The sequence below is a fragment of the Nerophis lumbriciformis genome, linkage group LG37 (assembly GCF_033978685.3).
Source record: "Nerophis lumbriciformis linkage group LG37, RoL_Nlum_v2.1, whole genome shotgun sequence".
In the NCBI taxonomy this organism is placed as follows: Eukaryota; Metazoa; Chordata; class Actinopteri; order Syngnathiformes; family Syngnathidae; genus Nerophis; species Nerophis lumbriciformis.
Window position 1 is genome coordinate 19,854,932 of NC_084584.2, and position 15,646 is coordinate 19,870,577.

Genomic DNA, 15,646 nt, shown 5'->3' on the forward strand with positions numbered 1-15,646 from the left:
TTTTTGTAACCGAGTTCTTTGCGTTTGAATTTTGTGAACTGATTTTTTTTTACATCAAATTAAGCTGACACTTTCATTGAAAAAAATCTAAGTCTAAAAATTCAGTGTCAAAAAATTTGCTGCTTCAAAAAGCAACACTCACTTCCGGTAAATTAAGACCGAAGTAATCAATCCTGTCTCAGAACCAGTCAAAGAGGTGTCAAGTTTGAAGTCACGTGTCATGGGTCTTGCAAAATAGCATAAAAAGCAGTTAACAGGGCTCCACAGGCATAATACAACATAACAAACACTTCAATGTGGCCCGCTGGATATTTTCAAACTATAGAAATGATTCTAATGGTTAGAATCTGCACTTACGGGTGACATACAAAAAGCTCTGCTTCAGGCAGACGAGGCACGAAAAGAGTGGGCGAGGCTTGTATACTGAACAGTGAGTGTCAGACAAAGGCAGAGTTCTGCAGAACAGTGATATTATATCGAATATGTGGATGTTTTTTACCCTTTGCGTTTATGTTTCGCCGTGTTTGTTGCATCTTTGTTGCTCTTGCTCGATTATAAAAGATGTCGATCAAGGAGGTGGTCTGCAGCAGAGGAGCAATGTTCATATATTCTCAATATTCGGTGTTTTATTGTTCGTAGTTAGTATTGTACACCCAACATTCTGTATGTTTATGTACATTCTGAGTGTCTTGTCATTAAAGAACTAAAAAAGCCATCTTGAAAACGTAATGAACTTTAAGGTTTTTTTACTGAATTACCTGACAGTCAGAATTTATATAAACATATACACTGTGGGATTTACAATATTAACTATGAACAATAAAACACTGAATATTGAGAATATATGAACATTGCGCCTCTACTGCCGACCACCTCCTTGATCGACATCTTTTATAATCGAGCAAAAGCAACAAAGATGCAAAAAACAATGAAAAACAAAGGGATAAAAAACATCCACGTATTTGATATAACGTAACTGTTCTGCAGTGATATTACATCAAGGTCTCAGGCTTGTCGCTGCCCAGCACACTGTGCCCCGCCCCTCGTCTGCATAAAGGAGCGCTTCCTACGGTTACCGTAGTGTTTGGTTACTCTATTAATGACCAAACTTTGTCTTGTGAACGAGCTTAGGCGCAAAGATTTATTCCTCCCTCCATGAATGCATCCAAATATCTATAGATATGGCCTGTGTCTTCTTAGTCACGTTTGCCTGAACATTATTATCCAGAAACATCTGCTGGTCACATTGTGTATCATGACACATAGTAACTTGTATGTCACTCAAAAGTGCAGATTCTAACCATTGGAGTAATTTCTATAGTTTGAAAACATCCAGCGGGCCGCATTGAAGTGTTTATTATGTCGTATTCTGCCCAGGTAGCCCAGTTAACTGCTTTTTTTAAATGCTGTTTTGCAAGGTTTGTGTCACGTGACTTCAAATTTGACACCTTATTGGCTGGTTCTGAGACACGGTCGATGGCTTCAGCCCTATTTTACCGGAAGTGAGTCTTTCTTTTTGAAACAGCATATTTTTCAACACTGAATTTATATACGATTGAGTTTTGAATCACTAAATGTTTTAAAACACTTTTTTTCCCAATTACATTTTTCAGCATATTTTGTAAAAAAAATTTAGTTCACAAAATTCAAACCCAAAAATTTCAGTTACATAAATTCAGTGTTAAAAAAAACTTTTGTAACAAACACAAATTAACCTCCATAAAGCCTCTTCAATTCACTTGAGTCTGAAAATATAATACAAAAACAGCTGAATTACCATGTGTATTTACACATTTTAAAAACTTTAGTAGAATCCTAGGTAACCAATCAACTACCTGTAAACACAAAAAATCCAATCAGAACCACAATTAACTCCCTAATAACAGCATGCAAATAATTCCTAAACTGCAGCAGGGATGAGGGCCACATCCTTGGATCATGTGACTTGTAGTATTACCTAAAGACCTAGAGAGGTTTCATCAGTTTCAGGCTGCACACTTAGAAAAACTATTCTATTATAAGGGGGACAAAAACAACTTGTCTTAACTTAGTATGATGCCATGTACTTCCACACCACTAGACGGCCAAAACCACAAAATATGGGTTCTGTCCGCCGTTTCTTTATTAGTTTTTCTTTGCCTTTGTCGCCGAAATGCGTGTTCCTATTGGTTTTCTTTAATACGCTGGTAGTTGTAGACCTGTAGCATGTGCCCTCAGACACCCTGTTGTGAAGTAGTCACATAAATAGTTGACTTGATTGCAGGTTTAAGCACGGCAGCCTCCCAGTCAGGAGATTGAGGGTTTAAATCTCTTGAGTAAATTGTCCATGTGTGTATGGACTTGACTGCAAACCACAATAAATAAAACATGTTAAATGAACACCTCTCTTATAGTGCCAAAAAACAGTCTATTGTCATCTTTATTGGATGTGTTTTGAGTGATAGATTTGTATTAACTGTGCAACAGTGGGTTCTTGCTTAGGCTATGATTGTAGGTAATATAAATAAAGTCTTAAAGTGGTCCCTTCTCTTGCACATCCGGTAGTCAGCTGACAGCTCCAACGTGCGCATTATGAAGTTGTCACTGTGACATTTTAACATAATTAAGAATGTGCATTGTGATTGATTGGAGGTTTTCAATCTATTACAAATAAGGAAAGTGGGCAAAACAAATCAATAACATGGCGCTAGTTTCCGCCACAACAGCTAGCCGCCAAAGTTTCCGCCTATCGCTGCCTTGCATACTTCAACAGGAGAGGTACTAATCGTTTGTTTGCACATAAACATTACAAAATATAAATGGACAATGCATAAATGCAGCATACACCCCAGGACTGAATTCACCCACGTTTGCGCTTCAATGCTAACTCATTAAAGCCACCTTTGTAATTCGCAAACAAATGCACTCAAAACGCCATTTATTTTCAACACGTCCATGAGAAGCGTTTAGATGTATGCAATTCGCCGAAAATGTTACATGAGTATATAAATGTGTATGTATTCACCTCTTCGCTGTGGCTCGAGTCGAACCCCGCTTCTCTCCGCCGCTTGTACTTCTCAGTCACCCCGAGCAGGCGCAGCAAGGCCGGGTCCTCGCTCAACGGGAGGCCGAGGTCTAGAGGCCTCGGCCCTCCGTCCGACGTCTCCCCGTCGTCCGAGCTGAGTCTTCCGCGTTTGGTTCGCTTCCCGAGCCGCAGCCGGCTGGCGCGGCCCGTACAGGGCCTACCCGGGAAACGACCTCGGGCGACCGTTTGAGCGTTCATCGCCACCGCGACGCTGCTGGGTGACGATAATCCGCCTCCGGACGCCGCCATTATTATTCAGCACAACGAAGTGCGCTGCGAAGACGAAACACGCAAGATGGACCGCGTCTCTCTCGCAGGCAGAAGGCGCGAGATAGGAAGGGAAGACAAGTGCATCATGGGAAAAAAAGCGGACTTCCCTCACCCTTGTTTGGTTCGCTTTGTTGTTTATTTAAATTACATTTTAAAGCAGGACTATTTGCGGCTGTATTTTGATTTAAGGTGTAAAACAATCACCCCATTGCTAGTCTTTTCCGCTCTAAAAACGCGTTACATTTTTTTTAACTCTTTCATCGCCATACGATCCGTTGTGCAAACATTATTGTTGTATTACATACAACTTCATCATTTTTAATATACATTTTATGTCTCATCTAACTTGATATTTCATGTTATACGTTTTTGCATCTTGCCTGTGAAAAGCCTATTAATGATGATCATAATAATAATAATAATAATATCTTCTTAGGAAACTTTCTGGCCACTCAAAGCCACCGTAGAAAGCATAAACAACATTAGATTGAGCGAACTAATCCCTTTTTTTAATAAACGTAACCAAAGATCATTAAAAAAAAAATACTCTAAAACAACTTAACTATAGGTGTGGTTTATTTATGTTGGACATGCTTAACAAGTTACATTTACAGTTTAAAATGTTTGAAGAGGAGTTGGAAGAAGCAGATATTTAATGTTGCTTTTTCGCTATATCTATTATTGATCAATCATACGTCATTCATGTCTTCTACATATTGATTATCACTAAAACATTAGATTTTCGTGTCATAAACTGTGACTTATAATGAATTGTTACATAAATAGAACAAATAGAAATTGTACTTTTGGATGTTTTTTCCTTGATGTGCTGTTTATACAACATAAAAAAACAGCAATCTATGACTGTTCAGGTAAATAAAGAAACAAAACATTTTGAAAGATCCCTACAATGCCAAAGCACCAGAAAGATGCCACGTAAGCAAGTTCTGTGTGTTGCACATTGTTTATTTTGAAAAAAGAATAGTACACAGAAACACTAGACTTTAAAAAAAAACTAAAGTACAATTAGATTTGCAATCTATGCATATAAAATAAAATGTATTACATGTATTAGGTAAGCATTTGTTGGAATTAAAATGTTTCTTTGCTGATTTCCTTGCGATTGCAAACCACGTTTGACGCTAAACTGTGCTAGCAAGCAGGGTAGCAGAAATGGTGGATTTGCCAAGCTAAATATTTTCTAGGTGGTGACTGTACAGCATGACTTTAAAAAACAACACACAGGGGTAACATGACTTCCATCATGAATCAATAAAGTCTGAAGCAAAGTCACATGACATGAGAGTGACCAGAAATTGTAAATATTTCAATGGTCATGTGTTCTGTTACAGCATCAATGCTTCTTGCAAGATAAGTGAGGACCGTGCTGGTTCTTTTTGTGCATCCTCAGGGCGTCAACAGACGGGAATACCAGGTCACAACCTTCCTCCGAACAAGGGATCTTGCGTTCCGGCGATAGAGCATCTGTTCTTCTCACCCTCTTGCTGTACTTTTGAGTGTTTGCCTCCGGGTCACGTTTCCTTACGGGCTTCTTCGCAGCTTTGTTGATCCGCCATTGGTGGTTCAAGAGCGCTTGCCGGGTGTGAAAACAGCCAAAGCATGTCATGCAACGGTGCCTGCCGGTCTCCGTTGCGTCCTTGTCGTGCACCTTGATGCAATGAAGGTGAAACTGTAAGAGGTTGACGCAGCGGACCGTAGGGTGGCAGTCTCGACAGTGCCATTCTCTGTCAGGACAGTCGTGTCGTTTGTGTTTGATCAGCTGTAAACACAACCACAAAGAGCATGTTACCACATGAGATCATCTTTAGGAAGCGTACTGGCGGGCCACTCACCTTTGTGAAGGTGTCAAATTTTGTGTTGCAGAAAGAGCAGACGGGGAGCTCATCGATGCGGTGGGTGGCCTGGTGCACGCTGAGCTCCTCAGGTGAGGCAAAGTCCCTGTCACACTTATAACATATGAAGCGGGTATTGTTCTGCAACAAAATTGTAAAAAGTATTGATGAAAATACCAATTAAATTCAAATTTGTTAACAGTAAATGCAGTATACAATTGAGTAACACATATAGTCCCCACTCCATGGTGGAACCCTTCTACTCCTGAACCGCTGTACACTAAAGGGTGAAAACCTGTCAAGATGTGCACTATTACTGTATTGCTTGTGCTAATATTTTTCGGTTGTTTAGACCCCATAAGTCAAATTGAGTTGAAATTTCTCGCACAGCTCTTCAAACACCAATAGTAACTTTAGGGTGTTTAGCCAAAACGCCACGAAATTCGATACGGAAACCGTGAGGGGACTGACAAGCACAAGTGTGTAAACTTTGATTAGGATTGGTTGAAAAAAATGTGGGCTGGTGCTTGAGCAGCGGATATAACGATCTACTCTCCTAATTATTTATTATTTTAAATACTAAATACTGCAGAGGTCACCAACCTTTTCGAGCCCAAGATACCTGGTCTCAGCAAAATGCAAGCAACATCTACCCCTGCGTCAACTATGTTTTTTATATATATACAATACAGGCCAAAAGTTTGGACCCACCTTCTCAATCAATGCATTTTTCTTTATTTTCATGACTACGGTATTTACATTGTAGATTGTCACTGAAGGAACCAAAACTATGAATGAACACATGTGGAGTTATGTACTTAACAAAAAAGGTGAATAACTGAAAACATGTTTTATATTCTAGTTTCTTCAAAATAGCCACACTTTGCTCTGATTACTGCTTTGCACACTCTTGGCATTCTCTCGATGAGCTTCAAGCACACCTGTAAAGTGAAAACCATTTCAGGTGACTACCTCTTGCAGCTCATCGAGAGAATGCCAAGAGTGTGCAAAGCAGTACCGTATTTTTCGGAGTATAAGTCGCACCGGAGTATATGTCGCACATGCGGAAAATGCATAATAAAGAAGGAAAAAAACATAAAAGTCGCACTGGAGTATAAGTCGCATTTTTTGGGGAAATTTATTTGATAAAACCCAACACCAAGAATAAACATTTGAAAGGCAATTTAAAATAAATAAAGAATAGTGAACAACAGACTGAATAAGTGTACGTTATATGAGGCATAAATAACCAACTGAGAACGTGCCTGGTATGTTAACGTAACATATTATGGTAAGAGTCATTCAAATAACTATAACATCTAGAACATGCTATACGTTTACCAAACAATCTGTCACTCTTAATCGCTAAATCCCATGAAATCTTATACGTCTAGTCTCTTACGTGAATGAGCTAAATAATATTATTTGATATTTTACGGTAATGTGTTAATAATTTCACACATAAGTCGCTCCTGAGTATAAGTCGCACCCACGGCCAAACTATGAAAAAAACTGCGACTTATAGTCCGAAAAATACGGTAATCAGAGCAAAGGGTGGCTTTTTTGAAGAAACTACAATACAAAACATGTTTTCAGTTATTTCACCTTTTTTATTAAGTACATAACTCCACATGTGTTCATTCATAGTTTTGATGCCTTCAGTGACAATCTACAAAGTAAATAGTCATGAAAATAAAAAAACCGCATTGAATGAGGAGAAGGTGTGTCCAAACTTTTGGCCTGTATTGTATATTATATATATATATTTTTTTTTTTAAAGACAAAGCTTTGTGTTGTTGATATTAGCTGGTTTCAACATTTTTGGCTTTTTCCCCAAATTTTGCTGGTGTTTTTTGTTGTTGTGTTTTGTAATGTGCCTATAGGGCCAATGACAATCGAGTCACGGGCCACAGACGGCCCCTGTGCAGCACTTTGGGCACCCGTGCTGTAGAAGCTACCTCTTTACGGCTACTATAGTCTTAGTACCGTAGCATATTTGTTCTGGTCAAATATGGGACGCGAGTCACATGGTTTTTACATCAGCACCGGAGTTAGTCAAATCAGCTTTTCACCTGGCGGGTTTTTCCTGTGTGATAAAAAAGGGGACTAACGGGCGAAATCCTTCTTTAGCTGTCACCTTGTTTTATCATATATTACCGCGTTTGCAGATGTCAATGTTTAGTTTTGTATTCACAATAAATCAACACAAAATCCGTACTTGGGTACAATGTTCACAGAGTCGCAGGTGAGTGATGATTGTCATGGACTCGTGGTTGAGGGAAGAGTTGTTTGATGTTGGATGCTAGAAAATGTCCGATTCGTTGCAACAGTCAGACATTCAGTCATTGTGGCAGCGCGATGATTTATGAGCACGTCATGCAATGCACGTTTGCAAGACGAGCAGGTGTAGCGTGCACCAGTGCTCGGGGGGTGTGGCCGCGATGTCGAGAGCAGCTTGATGTTCGGCTGAAAAGAGAGAGAGGCAGAGGCGTGTGGGCGTGTTCTGGGGTTAAAATGTGTGCCCGTTTGCAAGTCTGTTGGACATTCTCCAGGTGGGAGTGTCACTGGGAGTGTCACTGATGTCTTATTAATACTTTTTTTCCTAATATTTTCGCGATAGACCGTTAGGGTCCCAAAGATCGACTGGTCGATCGCGATAGACTGGTTGGCGACTGGTTGGAGACCCCTGAAATACTGGTATCATGTGAATTACATTTATATAGCGCTTTTTCTCAAGTGACTCAAAGCGCTTTACATAGTGAAACCCAATATCTAAGTTACATTAAAACCAGTGTGGGTGGCACTGGGAGCAGGTGGGTAAAGTGTCTTGCCCAAGGACACAACGGCAGTGACTAGGATGGCGGAAGCGGGGATCGAACCTGCAACCCTCAAGTTGCTGGCACGGCCGCTCTACCAACCGAGCTATACCGCCCCACATCATGTGTATATATTGTATTTTCTGATGTAGTTCTGATGTAGTTGTAAGAAAAAAAACGAAACCAATAAAAGGAGGCCGATACTGACATATGTCCCATCCATCCATCATTTTTCTACCGCCTGTCCCTCTGGGGTCGCGGGGGGGGGGGGGGGGGCTGGAACCTATCCCAGCTGCATTCGGGCGGAAGGCGAGTTACACCCTGGACAAGTCACCACCTCATCGCAGGGCCAACACAGATAGACTGACAACATTCACAGACAACATTCACACTCACATTCACACACTAGGGACCATTTAGTGTTGCCAATCAATCTATCCCCAGGTGTATGTCTTTGGAGGTGGGAGGAAGCCGGAGTACCCGGAGGGAACCCACACAGTCACGGGAGAACATGCAAACGTCACACAGAAAGATCCCGAGCCCAGGGATCAATCCCAGGACCTCCTTATTGTGAGGCACACACACTAACCTCTGTATCACCGTGCTGCCCAAAATGCCAATTATCAGCCCGGCCGATAATGGGTCAATCTCTACTTTTGAGGTCCCTTTCAGACCACACATCAAGCGTTCTGTCATTTTGATAATTATAAGTCTATGATTTGATACCAACAAATATATATGTATATATACAGTACAGGCCAAAAGTTTGGACACGCCTTCTCATTCACAACACAACTGATGGTCCCAACCCCATTGATAAAGCAAGAAATTCCACTAATCAACCCTGATAAGGCACACCTGTGAAGTGAAAACCATTCCAGGTGTACATTCATAGTTTTGATGTCTTCGGTGACAATCTACAATGTAAATAGTCATGAAAATAAAGAAAACACATTGAATGAGGTTTGTCCAAACTTTTGGCCTGTACTGTATATATATATATATATATATTTTTTTTTTTTCTTAAGATGAAAAAGACAGAATTTATTAATGAAATGTGCCTATAAGATCCTCATTCTAATGCAGTGATTCTCAAACTGTGGTAAACACCAGTAGTGGTACGACAATTAATCACTTAATTAAATATCTAAACACAGTGTTACTGTTCAAACTGTGTGTATTGTCACAGTGGCCAAAATATTTAAATAACTTGTTAAATAAAACCTCTGCCTTGTTTTTAATAAATATTTAGGCCTACTATGCAAGTGTATTTTAATGTTTGTCATTATGGTGGTACTTGGATAGCTAAGTGTTGTCTGTGGTGGTGCTTGGCGAAAAAAGTTTGAGAACCACTGTTCTAGTGTTTTTGTTATTTCTACAATGTGTCTGTTGCAAGCCAAAAACAAACAAACCACACTTCATGGAGCATTTTTACCTTCATCAGCTGCTTTGCGTAAAGGTCTGGGTGAGTCCTTCTCATGTGCGTGTCTTGTCTCTTAAAGTCAGGGAAGGTGATGTGACATTGAGAACAGAAATGACTACAATCCACCCCTGCAACAGAATCCGTTGCAACTGTGGTGGCCTTCTTCACCTCAATGACTTTCGGCATATTCAGCATTCCTATGTCTTCACACCTGGTTCGGTGTAATAGAAACAAATATACATAGTATTATATGACAATGGCTACATATACAGCAGCAGGCAAAAACCAGGCCATAAATGACCGCAGACTTGCCCGCGAATAAATTTCAAAACTTGTAACTGAAAAAATGAAATTAACACTATTGTCATGTACTGCAGAAGCAGGGATGTCTATACTTTTCCCACCGATAGCTGCCAAACCTATCTAGAAATGCTAGGAAGTTACAGTATATAGATTTTGGGGGGAAAACACACCATGTCAGCTGTGCATTTTTTTCAGTTAGCTGTGGTTATTTTACAAGTATTTAAACTTTCTTCTCGTGAATTTATTTTGCTCATAATTTCATGACATTATTCTTATTATATGTTGACATTATTGTCATAAGGCAGGGGTGTCAAAGTCATTTAAGCTCAGGGGCAGCAAGGAGGAAAATATGTGCACACGCGGGCCAGACTATTAAAATCACAGCATTAAAACAAAAAAATAAAGACAACTTCAGATTGTTGTCTTTGTCTTACTTTGGCCAAAAATAGAACAAACACATTCTGAAAATATTACAATAAAAATATAGAAAAAAATACCAACAGTGGTAAAGTTTCAAAGGAACAAATTTACATACGCATAGACATTTGTTTTCTTTTGCATTATTTTTTTAAATGAATTAAGTAACGTTTATTACAACCCTTTTCCAAACAATATAGAATGTGAGATATAACAGGATAATGCATACATTTATCATTTGTTTTCAAAACGGTTACAAAAAAGTGGGACCCCAAAAATTTACTGTGGGACCTCATTTTTATGACTTGATGGGGTCCCTGGGACCCTATTTTGAAAATTCCTAGCACCAACACTGATGGAGTATTGGTGCGTGCAAAACAGCAGCAGGCGGCTGTGGCCTGCAGGCCGATTTTAATACTAATCAAATATCATCCCGGATTTGACCCGCGGACCTTGACTTTGACACATAGGTCATAAGGTTACAACTTTTCCTCACCAAATTATTCCAAAAACGTTATTCTCGTAATATTACGACTGTTAAGAAAATACCATTATTTTGCGGTGAAGGGGAACTGCACTTTTTTTATTTTAATTTTGCTTATCATTCTCAATTCCTATGTAAGACAAGTACACATTTTTAATGCATTCCAAGTCGTTAAATACGGCAAGTACCAATGCAGATAATGGCAGTACAGTATTCCGCCCATAAAGCCCTCTAAAAAAACATCAAAAAATTGCCAACAATACTCCATTCACAACTCGTGAACTGAATATTAACCAAGTATTAGCAATATTGTTATTATAATGGGCAGCTGGTTGCATTAGCTCTACAGGTATGCTTTTAAAGTTTCCCTCTTGTTGTCATGTGTTTTTACCTGATTTTTTGCAGAATTTTCGTATCTGTACTGCAACCACATAATTTCCCTGTCGAGGGGTGAATAAAGTCTATCCTATCCTATTATGTTCGTAGTTTGTATATCTTGTTCAGCAATTAGCAAAACTGCTTAGTGTATCACTAAAGCATAATCTGTTTACCACTCAGATTCGATAGCTGGTTGCTCATACTCCATCTATTCAGGCTAAAAAATATAAGGTTCTGGATCATCATTTGTCCCAAAGTAATCGTTGTTGTCTCTCGTGAAGTCCACCAAGAGAAGTTGTTGTTGTTGTTGTTGAAGGGAAAAGCAAACGTTGTGATGCGTCTGTGAAATTAATATGCCGCCGTATGCTTAAAATGAGCAAAATACGTAACTATTAATGTGCCTGTTACTACATTAAATAATACTTGCAGCTTGTATTGATGGAAGCTTTTTAAGGTTTTTTACAGCGCTGTACAGGCAGAAAAGAGTGACTCCTATTGAGTCCATTGTTAGCTGACTTTTGCTAGCGTTTATTTACTAGTTAGAATGTATAAAAAAGACATTCTGTAAGTGTTCTTGTCTTAGATAAGGTAGACAATATTCCAGTTCCCCTTAAATACAATTATATCCTGAATTACAACTTTATTTTTGTGAAAATGACTACCATATTTTCATGTTATTTTAAGTATGTATTTTGATAATGTACCTGTCCTAAAAAAAAACAGCTTCGTACCGAAAGTAGCCCTCACACCCCTTTTGAAAATATTTTTTGTGGAGGCTCTCTGACCATCTTTTGGCATTACTTAGCACAGTGGTTCTCAACCTTTTTTCAGTGATGTACCCCCTGTGAATTTTTTTTTAATTCGAGTACCCCCTAATCAGAGCAAAGCATTTTTGGTTGAAAAAAAGAGATAAAGAAGTAAAATACAGCACTATGTCATCTTTCTGATTTATTCAATTGTATAACAGTGCAAAATATTGCTCATTTGTAGTGGTCTTTCTTGAACTATTTGGAAAAAAAGATAGGTTTTTATTTATATTTATAAAGGATTTTTGAATTGTTGCTATTTTTAGAATATTTAAAAAAAATCTCACGTACCCCTTGGCATTCCTTCAAGTACCCCCAGGGGTACGCGTACCCCCATTTGAGAACAACTGACTTAGCAGATATAATTTGTGTCTAGTGTAAAATAAATGTATTGCTTTTGTTTTAAGTGTGACTTCATTTACGACTATATTAGCCTATTGGTGAGGTAAAAAAAGACCACTAGTAACCCTGAAAGAGACAACCGGTAGGAAAATGGATGGATGGATGGAATTGGATGGATGACTTAAAAGAAATTCACTGGGTGGAACAAATAACGATGACAAAAAACCGCTATTTTTTTACATTCGTACAGTTTGTTTCAAAAGTAGCTATTTTATTTCTTAAGTAGACGATATACATGTTTTAAATACATCATTAGTACATAAAAACGTTTACATTTTCGTACCTCCAGTAAGCATTAGCGACGCCAAGTGTTGTTCTTTCGCACCACGTGACCTATGGTAACGAAATCTCGTCGAGCGAAACCCCACGAGACTTCCGGAAACCGAGGAAATGTTACTACACTTGACTTGTGCAATCTGGTTATTCAGAAACAACATTGACAACAATAATTGATTAATCCATGTTTAATATCTCTGCCATTTTGACTTATTAAATGTTCAACCTTTTTTATTTACATAACCACTTTTACCCCGCGATCCCAAAAGGGACAAGAGGTAGGAAATGGATGGATGGATGGATAGCCACTTTTATTTAATTTTTAACACATTTTTCTTCATTCGTGCACATTGTCCATTTTGTATTTCGCGAAACAGAAATGTTGAATTACCGTAATTGTGGGCATATTAACAAACATAGTGTGAATGACTTATCAGTACAGTATATAGTTGTATATTTATTGTATTAACTCATTGTATTTTATTGTATGATTGAAGGACTCAAATTATGAAAATGTTAGCTATTAAACAGATTAATTTAAGATGTATTATTTTATGGTATAAGACCGGGGTCGGCAACCCGCGGCTCTAGAGCCGCATGCGGCTCTTTAGCGCCGCCCTAGTGGCTCTCTGGAGCTTTTTAAAAAATGTATGAAAAATTGAAAAAGATGAGGGGGAAAAAATCTATTTTTTGTTTTAATATGGTTTCTGTAGGAGGACAAACTTGACACAAGCCTCCCTAATTGTTACAAAGCACACTGTTTATATTAAACATGCTTCACTGATTCGAGTATTTGGCGAGCGCCGTTTTGTCCTACTAATTTTGGCGGTCCTTGAACTCACCTTAGTTTGTTTACATGTATAACTATCTCCGACTTTATAGGACGTGTTTTATGCCACTTCTTTTTCTGTCTCATTTTGTCCACCAAACTTTCCACAGAGGTGAGTTTTGTTGATGTTATTGACTTGTGTGGAGTGCTAATCAGACATATTTGGCCACTGCATGACTGCAAGCTAATCGATGCTAACATGCTATTTAGGCTAGCTATATGTACATATTGCATCATTATGCCTCATTTGTAGCTATATTTGAGCTCATTTAGTTTCCTTTAAGTCCTCTTAATTCAATTTATATCTCATGACACACTATCTGTATGTAATATGGCTTTTAATTTTTTGCGGCTCCAGACAGATTTGTTTTTGTATTTTTGGTCCAATATGGCTCTTTCAACATTTTGGGTTGCTGACCCCTGGTATAAGACAACGTTCCCTCTAGGGTGCGCGCCTGCGCAATTGCGCACCGCTCACTCGTCCTCTGGGCACAGCAAATGAATGCCGCGCAGGAAATCAAAAATCCCATCTGAACTTTAAACAAAATAAACACATTACAATTTATTCTGTATGATTTTGCAATGCAACTCTGTGAGTGACAGGTGACAACACGAGTGGCCCCAATGAATAAAACAATCTTTGTCAACACAGTTCAATTATCGTCTGTCGAGACACTTTACGGACAGGAATTCCATCAATCACTTTATTGAGCAAAACTGTTTGTAACCACACCAAAAACATGAGTAAAAAAATATGTTATCTATAAAAACTGGTAATTTTCTGCCATACAAACCAGGCTTAAACCAACGTTATCATCCGTCGTTTCAACAGAAGCCGCTTGCTCTGTCTCACCTGCACCAACACACGCACTCATGGCACTTAGCCAGTGCTGCGTTTATGGCCACACAAAAAGTCGGACAACCCCAACGCCACACAATGTGTAAATGCCAGGTTGTAACACTCTTGATTCCACAGTCAGATGTGTGCTTATTTTACTGCCATTTATTAAGAATGTTAATCTAAGGATATTATTCATGAAATATTGTCACTAGATTTCATAAATTCTAATAAAAAGATGTATTTTACAGACAGAAAGTTACAGGAACTAAATGTAATCTCTGAAAGGGGTAACATTTCTTTTAAAGGCAGGACCCGCAACCAGACATACAATACTAGCACATAGGTCATGAAAAACATGTTTTTTTGTTATTGTCATTGTAAGGGGGCAAAATCACTTATATCAGAAAATTATTTTAATAAAACATTTAAATTCTTATGATGTCAGGTTTGGGACAGGTGTGACGCTGGTGTGGCCACAGTGTGCACGTCTGATGTTGCTCACATGTGCTCCACTGAATGCTCAGGGAGTTTGGGAGTTTGCTCACACACATGAAAAATTAGAGGGAACATTGGTATCAGAGGAAGCCATGTTGCTTAATGTTTATGTGTACTGTAATTGAGGTTTGTTATTTTCCCTTTTTTCTATGCTCTGTAAACTGACGCTCCTTTACACCTGAAGTTCCCGACAGATACAAAAAAATCACTTGAACAGGACGATATAAGCTTTGCTTCCTACTATGCAATTTCGGACAATTTAAAGGCCTACTGAAATGCGATTTTCTTATTTAAACGGGGATAGCAGGTCCATTCTATGTGTCATACTTGATCATTTTGCGATATTGTCATATTTTTGCTGAAAGGATTTAGTAGAGAACATCGACGATAAAGTTCGCAACTTTTGGTCGCTGATAAAAAAGCCTTGCCTCTACCGGAAGTAGCAGACGAGTAGCGTGACGTCACAGGTTGTGGAGCTCCTCACATCCGCACATTGTTTACAATCATGGCCACCAGCAGCGAGAGCGATTCGGACCGAGAAAGCGACGATTTCCCCATTAATTTGAGCGAGGATGAAAGATCATGAATCAATTTAAGTGGACCCCGACTTAAACAAGTTGAAAAACTTATTCGGGTGTTACCATTTAGTGGTCAATTGTACGGAATATGGACTTCACTGTGCAACCTACTGATAAAAGTCTCAATCAATCAATCAATTTGTGGATGAGGAAAGTGAGAGTGAAGGACTAGAGGGCAGTGGGAGCGATTCAGATAGGGAAGATGCTGTGAGAGGCGGGTGGGACCTGATATTCAGCTGGGAATGACTAAAAGTAAATAAACACAAGACATATATATACTCCATTAGCCACAACACAACCAGGCTTATATTTAATATGCCACAAATTAATCCCGCATACCAAACACCTCCCCCCTCCCGTCCATATAACCCGCCAATACAACTCAAACACCTGCATAACACACTCAATCCC

The 15,646-nt window shown here is 38.9% G+C and overlaps 2 protein-coding genes across 6 annotated transcripts in view; both read right to left on the reverse strand.

Moving 5' to 3' along the window:
• kmt2ba (lysine (K)-specific methyltransferase 2Ba) overlaps window positions 1-3,430 on the reverse strand; it is a 69,680-nt gene extending 66,250 nt beyond the window's left edge. For 2 of the 5 annotated variants that reach the window (XM_061930928.1, XM_061930926.1), the window contains exon 1: window positions 3,005-3,430. In XM_061930928.1, the coding sequence (XP_061786912.1) occupies window positions 3,005-3,313 (309 nt within the window). In that variant the 5' untranslated portion in view covers window positions 3,314-3,430. The remainder of the gene's footprint in view (window positions 1-3,004) is intronic. The other 3 variants (XM_061930929.1, XM_061930927.1, XM_061930930.1) reach the window with 3 other exon arrangements.
• An 849-nt stretch (window positions 3,431-4,279) lies between these two features.
• Window positions 4,280-12,540, reverse strand: LOC133577574 (uncharacterized). Its single transcript, XM_061931547.2, has 5 exons — window positions 12,500-12,540; window positions 9,595-9,637; window positions 9,439-9,498; window positions 5,188-5,328; window positions 4,280-5,114 (listed from the first exon to the last, which is right to left on the reverse strand). The coding sequence occupies exons 2-5, from the start codon at window positions 9,619-9,621 to the stop codon at window positions 4,689-4,691; spliced, it is 654 nt and encodes a 217-aa protein (XP_061787531.1). The 5' UTR covers window positions 9,622-9,637; window positions 12,500-12,540; the 3' UTR covers window positions 4,280-4,688.
• Between the last annotated feature and the right edge of the window lie 3,106 nt (window positions 12,541-15,646).